This window comes from Elgaria multicarinata, chromosome 12, assembly GCF_023053635.1.
Source record: "Elgaria multicarinata webbii isolate HBS135686 ecotype San Diego chromosome 12, rElgMul1.1.pri, whole genome shotgun sequence".
In the NCBI taxonomy this organism is placed as follows: Eukaryota; Metazoa; Chordata; class Lepidosauria; order Squamata; family Anguidae; genus Elgaria; species Elgaria multicarinata.
In genome coordinates, this window is record NC_086182.1 from 21,118,021 (window position 1) to 21,131,895 (window position 13,875).

General features: G+C 46.6%; 1 protein-coding gene across 3 annotated transcripts in view; it reads right to left on the minus strand.

The window, feature by feature from the left end:
* The window catches only part of SLC37A2 (solute carrier family 37 member 2), a 48,922-nt gene that overhangs the window by 8,161 nt on the left and 26,886 nt on the right, over window positions 1-13,875 (minus strand). For all 3 annotated transcript variants that reach the window (XM_063139398.1, XM_063139400.1, XM_063139399.1), the window contains exons 7-15: window positions 13,070-13,236; window positions 12,399-12,436; window positions 10,196-10,363; window positions 8,662-8,752; window positions 7,413-7,475; window positions 5,639-5,724; window positions 3,260-3,308; window positions 2,223-2,296; window positions 381-459 (exon numbers count right to left, since the gene is read on the minus strand). In XM_063139398.1, the coding sequence (XP_062995468.1) occupies window positions 381-459; window positions 2,223-2,296; window positions 3,260-3,308; window positions 5,639-5,724; window positions 7,413-7,475; window positions 8,662-8,752; window positions 10,196-10,363; window positions 12,399-12,436; window positions 13,070-13,236 (815 nt within the window). The remainder of the gene's footprint in view (window positions 1-380; window positions 460-2,222; window positions 2,297-3,259; window positions 3,309-5,638; window positions 5,725-7,412; window positions 7,476-8,661; window positions 8,753-10,195; window positions 10,364-12,398; window positions 12,437-13,069; window positions 13,237-13,875) is intronic.

Sequence of the window (13,875 nt, forward strand, 5' to 3'; positions counted from 1 at the left end):
AGTGGATGCCCAGATGCCCTGGGGAACCTCATATGGGGTGCAAGATAGCGAGAGCATTTGGTGATCTCTGAACATAGGGATTATGTTCTTGGCTAACGTTGCTCAGTGCCACTGATAGATTGACCAGCTCATCCTCCATTTCTGCCTTGTACTTAGATTCATTGGCAAGTTACTTTCCTTTCAGTCTCACTGGTTTGCTTTCTGGGAAATGAATGTTTTGTGACCCGTCATGCCCACCTTAGCAGCCGTTTTATGAATGAGCAACTCTTCCCCAAGCAGCCATTTTGTGAGAATGCCCACGAGATTCTCTCAAAATTCCAACTCTGCCCACTGAATCAAAAGGCTTGGGGATCCCCATCCTACTCTCTCTGGTTACTCACCTACAGATCCAGTCCCATCAATGATGGCTGTAACGGTGGAGAGGGCTTTTGAATTTCCCTGGAGACTTTCATGAGTGCCCTGGGGTGGAGCAGAAAAAGGAAATACACACACAAAAAAAACAAGTTAAAGGAGAAAAGGATGCATTAACAAAAATGCAATTCTGAGTTTTAATAAATCTGATGTTCTCCAATCTCCCAACTTTCCAAAACCATTTGGCAGTGGTAGCAGAACTTTAGAAGTTATTGTCTCTCTGTGTTTATACCATTCCATCTTGTTATGCAAACATTCCCTGTTGGAGAATGTTTGCAACCTATAACTTGAAGCTGGGTCCAAGAATAAAGCCATGATCCAGATGTTTGGTTCAGAATCACAGCAGAGAGATGAGAGTGAGGAAGAGCGGGAAACGAGGCCTAGCCAAGAACTGTTGGTAAAGCAGCTTTCTGTCGCAGGACAGGGGAGCAGTGAGAACGCAAGAAGGTAAGAAGAGCCATGCTGGAATAGACCAAAGATCCATCTAGTCCAGCAGTCTCTTCACACAGTGGCCAATCTGCTGCCTTGGTATTTTCTCAAGTTCTTCTCCTGGTCTTGGAAAGAGGGATTTCAATCCATCAACCTATATTTAGAGGCCTAGAACAGCTCTTGCAAAATGCCTCCTTCCACCAATAAATCAACCACTTTAGAAGACATGAGCTGTGTCAAAAGGTAAGAAATATCCTGCTACAGCAGACAAAAGGTCCAGCTAGTCCTCTGCCTTCTGTTTGCAACATTGGTCAGCCAGATGCTTCCAAAAACACACACACACACAAGCAGGGCATGAAGGCAACTACCTCTGAACATGGAGGTTCTATCCCTACCTCTGAACATGGAGGTTCTATCACTTCCTCTGAGCATGGAGGTTCTGTTTAGCTACCCAGGGGCCCAGCTGTGCTTCCCAGCCATGACTCAGCACCTTATTGGCTGATGGGAGTGGAAGTCCAAAACATCTAGAAGACACCAGGCTGCCCTAAAGGATAATTCTGCAGCCAGAAAACCTTTTCCAGGAGACCTGTTGGATGCTGTTGTGAGACCTGTTGTGTCAGATTACTTCAAATCCTTTCCAAGTTTTGCAGGCCGTGTGCTGCTCTCAGCCATGAGGTTGGCTTCCTCCTGGGGCCCATTCAGCCAAGGTATCGTGTTTACACATCATGGAAAGAATGTGCTAGTCATGCTCAAAGAAGCGCACCGCTGCGCTGCATGGCATCATGGCCTCGGGATTATTATCTCCAGCCCAGAAAGGGCAATTGCATAAAAGGGAAGGTTGAGGAGGAGGAGATACTGGATTGATCATCTCAGTGCCAACTCAGGACCGAACTGCATGTTACACTTAACACACAGCATCTAGCTATATCTCCAATTTTACTTTAATCCAGCCCTTTTCTGCCCTCCAGATAGTTGGGACTACCACTGCCATCAACGCCAGCCAGCGTTGCCAGAGGTCAGGGATGATGGAAGCTTTGGCTGTTGGTCAGTATAGAAATGCAATAAATATGTAAATGGGAGTTGTAGTACAAAATCCTCTGGAGGACACCAGGGCCAGATCTACACCAAGCAGGATATTGCACTGTGAAAGTGGTATGAAAGTGGTATATAAAAGGCAGGAGTCACACTACTGCTTTATAGCGGTAGTGAAGTGCACTGACAACTGTTGGGGCCCATTGACACATACCGTATCCCGCTTTCATACCACTTTCGTAGTGCTATATCCTGCTTGGTGTAGATCAGCACAACGGGGGTGGGGTGAAGTGCGCACACACACAACACACACAGCTAGAACACTTAGAAAAAAATATTCACATTCTTACCAAGTCAGCTGATACTGCCGTCGTAATGAGAGCATAAGGCCCATTAACGAGGGCGCCGCAGATAATTAGCATGACTGAAAAGGGAGAAGGAGAACATCAGTACACCACGCTCAGCAGCTACGGTCTTCCTCCAGGTGCCTCACAAGGGAGAGGGCCTTTTCAGTGATGGCCCCTCAGTTAGAGAATGATCTCCCTGATGAGACCCGCCGGGTGTCAACATTGTTACATTTGGGGCGCCAGGTTAAGACCTTTCTCTTTTCTCAAGCATTTGGCACCGTATGATGAGTTTTGATCAGATCCTGGATTTATCTTATGGTTAAGGTTGATACTTTAAAGTAGTTTTTAGATATACGTTGTCTCTGTGTGTACTGTCTGTTTGTGGTTTTTAAGTAAATAGATTTTGAACTTTGTATAGTGTATTTTTAATGGTTTTTAATCTTTGTCAACCACCCCGAGAGCTTTGGCTATTGGGTGGTATAGAAATGTAATAAATTTCCTCCTCCTCCTCCTCCTCCTCCTCAGTGGTGCAACTTTGCCACCTTGGTTTCTAGCTAGACATTCTGCTGGTCTCCTTAAACAGGAGTGGCGGTTTCTTGGATAGAAATGCAGGAAACACATTTCCCTTGCTTTGCAGGATGTAGCAATTGCTTTCCTTGTTTATAAGTCCATTAATAGGCCAGCTTTGGGGGAATAGCCCACACAAGGTGACGTATAATATAATACTGAAATATTTATGAAATGCATTAATCCAACATAATCCAAAAAGTTATAAAGCAGAGATGCCTCAGGGCCAGTTTTCATGTTACTGTTTGACCCCGAGAGCATTTTTTGTTTGTTTGATAATGTTCAGTTTTGTGGGGTGAATAAATATTACCTCAGACAAATCTCTTAGATAAACTTAAGAGTTGTTGTTATTATCATCATCATTATCATTATTATTAGTATTATCATTATTGTTGACTGGGGCTAATGGGAATTGAAATCCAACACATCTGGAGGACACCAGGTTGCTTCTCCGGAAAGGCCTGCAACCTTACCTATTGACGTGGCTAGTCCATTCTGGCCGACGTAGTTGTACACGTAAAGCTGGAAGAGAAAGCAAGGCAGCAAGTAAGAATTTCACTGTTGTCACTTCAGCGGGTATTCAGCTAAGGCTTGGATATGTGAATTTGGTCGCTGATAAAAAGCAGGGTTTTTTATTATGACGGGGAGTGAGCAACCTTTGGTATGTGGTTTTTTTCCCCTTCTATTGAGGGCTGCATTCCCTCATGGGTAATAAGTTGGGAGCCTCCTGATTAAAGCCAAAGCCAGTGAAGGACAGGACCAGATGTGCTAGTGTGAGTCATCCCTTTCCTCTTTCTGCCACTCTTTCCCCTCTCTTTGGCCAGATCTACACCAAGCAGGATATAGCGGTATGAAAGCAGTTTGAAAGTGGTATATCATAGAATCATAGAATAGCAGAGTTGGAAGGGGCCTACAAGGCCATTGAGTCCAACCCCCTGCTCAATGCAGGAATCAGAGAATCACAGAATCATAGAATAGCAGAGTTGGAAGGGGCCTACAAGGCCATCAAGTCCAACCCCCTGCTCAATGCAGGAATCCACCCTAAAGCATCCCTGACAGATGGTTGTCCAGCTGCCTCTTGAAGGCCTCTAGTGTGGGAGAGCCCACAACCTCCCTTGGTTAACTGATTCCATTGTCGTACTGCTCTAACAGTCAGGAAGTTTTTCCTGATGTCCAGCTGGAATCTGGCTTCCTTTAACTTGAGCCCGTTATTCCGTGTCCTGTACTCTGGGAGGATTGAGAAGAGATCCTGGCCCTCCTCTGTGCGACAACCTTTTAAGTATTTGAAGAGTGCTATCATGTCTCCCCTCAATCTTCTCTTCTCCAGGCTAAACATGCTCAGTTCTTTCAGTCTCTCTTCATATGATATATGTCAATGGGCCCCAACAGTTGTCAGTGCACTTCACTACCGCCATAAAGCAGTAGTGTGGCTCCTGCCTCTTTCATGGTACAATATCCTGCTTGGTGTAGATCTGGCCTTTCTCTCAACCCCTTTCCTCTTTCTTCCCACCCAACCGGCTTCCAGGGAAGGGACATGTGGCTCTTGCCAGAGGTCCGAATTGAACGCATGCAGAGAAATTGGCCGAGGGCCGCGTGACAGGACCGACCCCTGAGCAAGAAGTTCAGAGGAATGACCCCTATTGGTTTGCTGATATACTGTAGCCAGGTTTCCCTGTCTACCTCCTATGACGGAAAGAAAATCATTCCCATTATGAAAAGCCCTGGGGGAATGTCTGTGCAGGAACTCCTCGCTCTCCTAGTCGACCCTCATGACCTGCTCAGATAGATGCCATGCAGTTTGTGCTCCAGCAATGAAGCCTCATTTCTAGCAACTCTGCTCCCTACCCCACCTCTGCATCAAGCTCCTGTTCTATATCTTCATCAGTATGGAAGAAAAGCCATTGTGGAGTAGTGGCTAGACTGTTAAGCTAGGCCAGGGAGCTCCGGGTTCAAATCCTCCAGGTTCATCCATGAAGCACTCCGGGTGACCTTGGTCTTTCTTTATCTCTAAACAAACCTACCTCACAGAGTTATTACTTGGGTGTAGACATGCTGTCTATTAAAAATCAGTAATGGCCTGTGGCTTCAGCTACCACCGGAATGCAACCGCCAACAGTGAAGAAAGGGAGCAGGGTTAAGAGGGGTTACCCCCAAACGCCCAACTCCCACGGCCGGCTTTGCAGGCAGAAGGCAAACAAATGCTCCGGTAGACTGACAGAACCCCTGAACATCCAACCCTGCCTAAGCCAGGGGATACTCAGATCTTTCAGGACACACTTGGGGCACAGAAATAAGGGCTCAAGCTGACACCCTCTATTTCACACTCCAAGCCCAGGATTCTAAACAGTAGCAAGACCAAAGCAGAAGACTCGGGATTTAGTACTGAGGCTTAAATGGGTTAAAGCACGCACAAGCTTTGAAACAAATGTGAAATGTATTAACAATAAGGAGCGTCCCATTCGGAAAATGTCACAAAGTACTGGGAATGCAACATGGAAAATTATACACATAACATAAAGTAGCTTTCGCCAACCTGTTGCCTTTCAGATGTTTTAGATTTCAATTCCCATTAGCCCCGTCCAGCATGCCTGTGACACATGGATGCTGGGACTTGTAGTGCAAAACATCTGGAGGGCAAGAGATTGGGGAAGGGTGACATGCAGGATGTAAATTTTCAATCTGTAATTTGGATCAGATAGAAGGTCTGTCTAGTCCAGCGTCTGGCTTCTGATAGTGGCCAGATAGATGCCTTCAGGAAACCCCCACGCCAAGTCATGAAAGCACTGGTCTTTCCCCGTCGTCGTTCCCCAGCATACTGCCTCTGACCCTGGAGGCGCTATGTGAATACTCACCATGGGAGCAGCCAAAATAAGCATCGAGCAGCACGTGGTGGCCCTGCCACCGGTGTAGTCAGAGATGAGACCGGCCATGATGCCTCCTGCATGACAAAGACCCATTTCACAGTCAGGCAAGAGTGGAGAATGTAAGATCCCAGAGCTAGTTTCATGTAGTGGCTAAAGAGACTGAACCCAGGCATGCTGCTTTGAATCTAAAGCCCCAATGAGTTCAGTGGGGCTTCTCCCCTAGTGTGTTCAGGATTGCAGCCTGAGAAAGACCCTGGCTCAAGTCTCACCTCTCCATAAATGGTCTTAGCCAAACTACTCATTCTCAGCTTTAGACTCCATATCTTACAAGATTGCTGTAAAGATTACAACTAGGAGTGTAAAACCTAGGAAGCTGCCTTATAAAGAGTCATACCACTGGTCCATCTAACCCAGTGCTGTCGACACTGACTGGCAGCAACTCTCCAGGGTTTCAGGCAGGAGCTTTTCCTGCTCTGTCTGGAGATGCTGATGATTGAAACTGGGACCTTCTGCATGCACAGCAGGTGCTTTACCTGTCTCATCTATCTAAAAATACTTCAAAGTCACCTTTAAGGGTGAAACCATCTACCACTGAGCTACGCCCCTTTCCTTCCTAGATAATGTATGCGAAATGCTCTGAACCCATGAAAGTGCTAAACAAATGTTAATTATCCTCCTCCTCATCTTCCTGTTGGATTAGGCCAACATCTTTCGGGATGTTGCCAGCCAGATCATTCTGGTTAGTTCATAAACTAGCCAGAAGGGAGATTCCATCACCTATTTTTTCCAGGCACAGTATTCATAACTCTATGCTCCATTACTATTCTAGAATACTGGGATCCAGTTGATTTCATCCTCAGTTAAGGTCCAATCGAAAATACAGAGATCTGAATGTCAGGACTGAACAGAGTTCATGCATGTGCAATCTTCTTTCTTTCTACAACTCCCTAGAAGTCTTTAAGTTTCCACCTCCTGATGATCTGGGTAGACCCCCAAACATCAGCTGCTGCGGTGGCTTCCTTCTCCTTGGCGCCCCCTTTTCTTCCCCCATTGTCCTTGTTCCACTGGGTCTGCCTTACTGGCAAGGCGGGGTGGGGGGTGGGGTCGAGCTGCTTTCAGGTGAACTCAGTTGGGGACAAGTTCTCCAGGACCATAATTGTAGTGATGGGCGGTGCCGAATGTAAAAACGGTGGGGCAAAGGGGAAGGGGCCAGAATATTAAACATACCACCATATTGGAGCTTAAAGCTCTTACTGCCGGTAACTATGTTTTGGAAGAGGCATTTCAACTTTTTAGAATGGGAAAAAACTGCATAAAAGCCAGGAAACAATTGGCAGTTGGCAGAAAGGGGGTGGGGTCAGGGAAGGGGGCATGGCCTTTGGGGGAACCTTGGAGGGCCAGATTAGGACTCTGATTGGCCCACTTTTGGCCCACAAGCCTGAGGTTGAACGCTCCTGCTATAGGACATCTTGGTGGGGTGTGTTTGGGGCTCTGCAATTGATAAAGACCCTAAGCCAATCTAAGGCTTTCCAGATCTTTTGGACTTCCACTCCCATGAGCCCCAGCCAGTATAGGCAATGGTCAGGAATGCTGGGACCTGTAGTCCAAAACATCTGAAATGTTGCAGAAATCTGTTCAAGGCTGCCCACCCAAAGCTCCCCAAGAAAATAGCCCCCTCCGCCAGCCTAAAAGCAGAGTACTTTCTCTCCTCCCCAAAATACAAGGCAATGCATAAATGAAAAGAAAAATCAATGCAACAAACCAACAATGCCGCCAACATCGAAGAGAGTGGACATATCTCCGGCCTTTTTCGCAGTGAAATGAGCTGCAAAAAAAGGAGAGAAAAGCACAAGGAAATGACTGAGGGAACAGAGATGATCAAAGGGTCCGTAGTTCAAAGGCAACGTGCATGCATTGAGTGCAGGCTGGAAATAGGTTCAACCCCCAACATCTCCAGATCTCAGCTGGCAGGGCTGGGAAATACCCCTGCCTGTAACCTTAGGAAGCTGCTGCCAGTCAGAGTTGGCAATACTAGCCTAGATAGTGATTGGATTGGTCTAAAGTAGCGTTGGATTTTCAAAAGTTACAAAATGTTTTGAACGAGAACCAAACTAGATTTGACACTATTCATGTCAATAGCCATTGCATGATTTGTACACAGCAGGCACTGGAGATCTGATTCAGATAGGGACCGTACCAGGGGGGCTCTAAACACACACAACTGCTCTTTGTATTGGAAGGAAAGCTATAATTGGCACCCTTGGGAGCTTTCCTTCCAATGCAAATGGCAGGTGTAGGACACCTGAGAAAGATTGGGACCACAGTGGGAAACATAGTAGAGAAGCCCACCACCACCACCACCCCTATCTACAACCATGGTCATGATCTGGATCTGCCCCCCAGCACCCACTGTTTATTTTTACAAAGGAGTTCAAGCAATTGCTGATGGTGTCACTTCGAGATTGGCACTGAGAGCAACTCCACATATGGGTGAAGTAACCTCGACTGCCACTTCTAAATGGGCGATTACCATGGCTTTACTGAATCCCTGAAGAGACTATACTATCCCTTAGTTGAAGACCAGGGTAGTAGCCATGGGATGGGAAGTCAGGGATCCATGATTCCTTTGTTTTTCTGGGTCAGATCCAAATAACGGTGAGCAGAAGCCAAGTGCTATTGCACACAAGAATCCACACAGGGCTGGAATGGCTTCCAGAAGGAACTGCATAGCTTCTGGCACATGTGGAAGAACCTCCTTGGAAGAAAAGCCCATCAGTGAGTGGAAGCCCCCTTTCACAGGCAGAAGGGCACTTTTGGATTCAACCCTTTCAATGGATTTTTAAATAGAAAATTGGATCCATCTTCCGCTGCGCCGTGTGAGACGGCACTGAGAGTCGTGTGCCCAAAGCCCCTAGGCCCAAAACCTCATCAGAAACCTCCGTGAGAAAAAGGTGCTTCAGAAGCTTCCTGAATGATAATATGGCAATCTTACAAAACTTTCTGTAACTTACCCACATTCACGATGTACAGAGGCAGCCAGTAGAGGAAAGTGTAACTGACGAGTTTGGCAAACAAGAGGCAAAAGGAGAATTCCACCACTCCCTGCAGAGGAAAGAGAGCCGGGGCAGGGGGAGAAAAGAGAAGAAACCCATCAGTGGCAAACCAAAGCCCGTTTGAAGAAAGTGTGGGCCAGGACCGATGTGACCCAGAATAGAAGAGCCATGATAAAATCTCCTGACTCTCCAATCGCACTTAAAAGCAATCCTGGAGCTTTCGATTTTGATCCCAGCAGCATAATTCTGTGCCATTTTTCCAATTCAAGGGCCAAAGTAGTCATCTTCATGTGGAAGATGTGTGATCTCCTAACTATAGGGTGACCATAGGAAAAGGAGGACAGGGCTCCTGTATCTTTAACAGTTGTATTGAAAAGGGAATTTCAGCAGGTGTCATTTGTATATATGGAGAACCTGGTGAAATTCCCTCTTCATCACAATAGAGAAAGCTGCAGGTGCCCTGCCCTCTTTTAAATCTGGTCACTCTAGTATAGCTCCTGCAGCTTTAACTGTGGTGATGAAGAGGGAATTTCACCCGGTTCTCCATATATACAAATGGCACCTGCTGAAATTCCCTTTTCTATGCAACTCTTAAAGATACAGGATCCCTGTCCTCCTTTCCATATGGTCACCCTACCTAACTATTGATTTGATTGATTTGCTAAAAGCAGCCTTAATTTCGATCAGGACATGGCACCAGGGAATGGGGGGGGATCAAAACCTTTCCCTCCCCACCACTGCCCCTGATTCAGTCCCCTAAACACACACAGATGGACGGGAAACTGTTCCAAGTGCAAGACAAGTAATGCCTGGTTTCACCCTACATGGCACACCCAAAGCAAGCTGCTATTAAACCCACAGAGTTGTGCACGTTATGCTGTTGGGCGAGGAAAAAATTAATAGCAGCGTCAGGGTACGTGTAAGCTCTGAGTTATATCCAATGTTTGTCTTACTTAGAATAAATCCATTGAAATGAATGGGATTTAACTTAGTCATCACACTCTTAAGTCCCATTCATTTCTATAGCTCTACTCTTAAGTAGGACTAACAATGGACACAACCGTCTGCATGTGGGGAAAGGGATAAACCAGAGAAAGCGACACATGCCCCCGATCTGCTGCTGAAATCAGCGTGAGAATGGGCTAAAAGTGACCTTTTTAACACTCCATAGCAGGTTTCTTTGTCGCCAAACTTGGCAGCCTGGCAGCAGAAGAGCACCCACACACAGGGGCATGATTTAGGCCCCCCAAAAGTAGCCCTCACCTCTCCCAAGTTGCACACCTCTGGATTAAACACACCCATTCCCAGCACTGCTGCTCCAATCAAAATCAGACCACCATTCCCACCAATCACAGCGGCCTCTTTTTCCCCCTTATCTTTTCTTTTCTTTTCTAATGTTGAAAGTTCCAGTCACGGACCTCCTGCATCACACCTATTTTCCCCTCTCTATAAGCAGCTCGACTGGCCAGGCCACCCATGGGGCTGTACTCACCGGTATCCTGAGAGCGTCAATGAAACTGATGGCTTCCCGGTCCTCTTTGGGCTCTTTGGTGCTTTCTGCCACGTCAATGATGTTTTCCCGGCTGTGGGTGGAGACGTTCAGGCTGCCGTCGCTGATGGAATGTTCTGCCTCGAGGCCTTTCTCATCCGAATCAGTAGCCTGAAAGAAAACCCACGGCCTCAGGAGTTTGGATTGAGGCATTCTGGGAAATCGGGGCCACCTCAGCTTCTCACAGAGCCCAGGAAAGGATCGGAGAAAGGATTGCTAAAAGCCCTGTGGGTGAGTGGTTCCCGAGTCCACTTGCCTGTTCTGGATGGGGTTGCACTGCCTCTGAAAGATCAGGTTTGTAGTTTGGGGGTACTCTTAGACCCATCTCTGTCACTGGAGGCTTAAGTGGCCACGGCGGCTCGGAGTGCCGTTTACCAGCTTCGACTGGTTCGCCAACTACAGCCTCTCTTGGACAGGGATAGCTTGGCCACGGTGGTACAGGCATTGGTAACCCCAAGATTGGATTACTGCAACACGCCCTACGTGGGGCTGCCCTTGAAGCTGCTCCGGAAGCTGGAGCTAGTGCAGAATGCTGCAGCTCGGCTGTTGTCTGGAGCTGCCCCTTTCCAGCATGGAACTCCTCTGCTGAGGGAACTGCACTGGCTGCCTATTCACTACCAGGCCAGGTTTAAGGTTCTTGTACTTGTGTACAAAGCCCTAAACAACTTGGGGCCAGGATACCTGAGAGAGCGCCTTCTCCCCTACCAACTTGCCCGGTCACTGAGGTCATCTGAGGGTCTGCTCCTGGTGGTCCCACATAGATCCATCCTCCGATTGGAATCCACCAGGGGAAGAGCCTTCAGCGTGGTGGCGCCCCTCCTGTGGAATTCCCTGCCTCTGGAGGTCAGGCAGGCGCCAACCTTGTACTCCTTTCGGCACCTCCTGAAAACATCATTACTCCAGGAAGCCTTTCCTTAATGTCCAACCAGGAGTCACTGTATCTGCTTCTTTTAAGATCTGTTTTAAGTGTTTCATTCTGTTTTTATTTTCATTTTATCTTGTACACCGCTGGGAAATTTTCAATGGGGAGCAGTATATAAATATTGTAAATAAAAATAAACATAAAAGAAGCCTTAATTTTGATCAGGACATGGCACTGGGGGAGGAGTGGGGACAGAGCTCTGTCCCCTTCTTTCTCAGCCATAGCCTGAGAGTGGATGTGAGGGGGGCAGGTAGGGGTGCTCAAGTCCTGGCCTGGAGGAGGCTTCTTTCTGGAAAGGAGATGGGGTTGGCAGAAACAACAAACACGCTGAGCCTATTTACAGGAGGATATAGGATGCTTTGCATGCAGAGCAATCCCTGGTGTCTCAAGCCAAAAAAGGATAAGGCAGCAGGTAAAGCGTGGGAGGAAACCCATCGGAGAACCCTGAGAGCTGCTGAGTAGATAATACTGAGCGAGATGGACCCATTGTCCGACCTACTATCAGGGAGCTCCTTCCATTCTTATTGTAAAGCAATGCCGCCTTTATTTGATATACATCCATTCAATGGATCAAAAGCAACGACGTGGCTTACATCTTTAAATGTCACCTCTCTAGCTGTATCGAGCATCTATCGTTTCCTTCTTCCATCTCCCCTTAATCAGAATCAGGCTTGGTTTTCAAGCCACGGGCTATGTGGGGGTAGGTGGCAAACGAACAAGCGAGTTGGGGGCGATTGTTGAGAGCTATGAATGACTCCGTCAGGGGGGCAATCCTTGAAGAACTGGGATCAGATCCGGGGCTGCTGAGAGTTCAACTTAGTTCATTAAAGTTTATTTTCATGCATTTTTGCATTTTTGTGAACCGCCCAGAAAGCTCCGGTTATTGGGCGGTATAGAAATGTAATAAATAAATAAATAAATATTTTTTTTCCGGCTCCAAAGCAATGCACAAGAAGGTGAAATCAAAATTCAGAGAACAAAATGACACTGTGCAAGATGCTAGTCCATACTAAATAAGCTGTGAGGATGGGGAGTTGATTCACCCTCTCTCTCCTACGGTAGCACCCCAAGCCCCATGGTATAAGGGAGAAGCCCCTGTTCAGCGCTAGAAAAGTCTAACAGTGCATGTCTACTCAGAAGTACGCTTCATTAAGTTGAATGAGACTTCCTCCGAGGTATGTGTGTCTAGGATTGTAGGCCAAGAAAAAGGCGTGTGAAACTTACATGATGGAGAGGTGGGCTACAGTCGACATCTTCTGGATCTGGAAGAGAGGGAGACTATTACAAAACCACGTACCAACTTTTGGAGCAAGGTGATGGTAGCAACCAGCGTGTGCATTTCAGGCCAGGGAAGAAAGCATTGATGCTGTTTTCTGTCACTAGGTGGCAACATTTGCTTGTCTGTGTCTAACATGTCTCATGTACGGAAGGGCAGAGATGTTCACAGATCTTTCTGAAGTTCCACAGAAATTGGAAGTGATCCTTGATCCCCACAGACTAGTTTCCCGGAATGTCAATGCTGCTTTGGTACTTATATGGTGACTTTTGAGATCTGCACGGGATTTTGTCTGCTTATAGATCAGTAAAATAATTATTTTATATTTCAGACAATTTTGACAATCACATTCAAGTCCTTCATTTATTTTTTATTTTTTTTGGTAATGTTATAAATTGCTTTAGCCTAACACAGCCCTTCCGCAATTTGGGTCATTCCACCTGAAACAACCTTGGAAAATGCAGATCATGAATATACTGGGGATATTACATTGTATTTTATAGGTGTAATGTTGTGGTACCCATGGTCCAGAAAGCTGGTTTATACCTATGTTAAATAAATAAATAAAAAAACCTCACCCACCTCCATCCCCTGTACTTTGCCCATTTGCAATACTCACATTCAATGAGGAACAAGAAGCACATGACGCCCATGGTGGCTATGATGATCCCAGGCACGATGAATGACAGGCCCCACGCGGTTGAAACCCAGGTACCGGCAATCAAGGACCCCAAGATGTTCCCTACAGAGGTGTGTGAATTCCAGATGCCCATGATCAAGCCTCGTCTGGAAGGTGTTAAAGAGACAGACACCGCTATATCATCTTTCTGTGCTAGGCCAGGAAACACGCTCAGTTTTTTAACAGCTCAGTTCACATGTCGTGCCAAAGGTTTGCGTGAAGAATACGTTGCACCCGGAACTATGGTTTGAGCGTCTTAGCTTGCAATGTAGAAATCATGGTTAAGGGTTGTTTGTCTTCTTTTTCCTCCCTTCTTCTAAACTTCCTAAGTCCTTTTTACCATCCAGGGTGCAGCAGCCTTTCAGAGGAGGCACAAAATGGTCAGACTATGGCTTGGTCAACCACTCCATATCATGGTTAGCAAACCCACTTCAAGCCATGGTTTCTCATCCTGGCTTGAGAGCTGATTGCAAACCATGGTTGGTCAATTCAGACATCTCATCTAACAAAATTAAGCTTCCTTAATGGTGATTTAAGAACATCCCATGTTGGATCAGACCAAGGGTCCATCTAGTCCAAAACTCTGTTCACATAGTACCCAACCAGCTACCGACTAGAGACTCACAAGCCAACAGCACCCTCCCACCCATGTTCCCCAGCAACTGGTGTACATAGGCTTACTGCCTCAGTAACAAAATGTCATTAAGGATGCTAAACTATGTTTTGATGAAATGTCTGAATGGGCC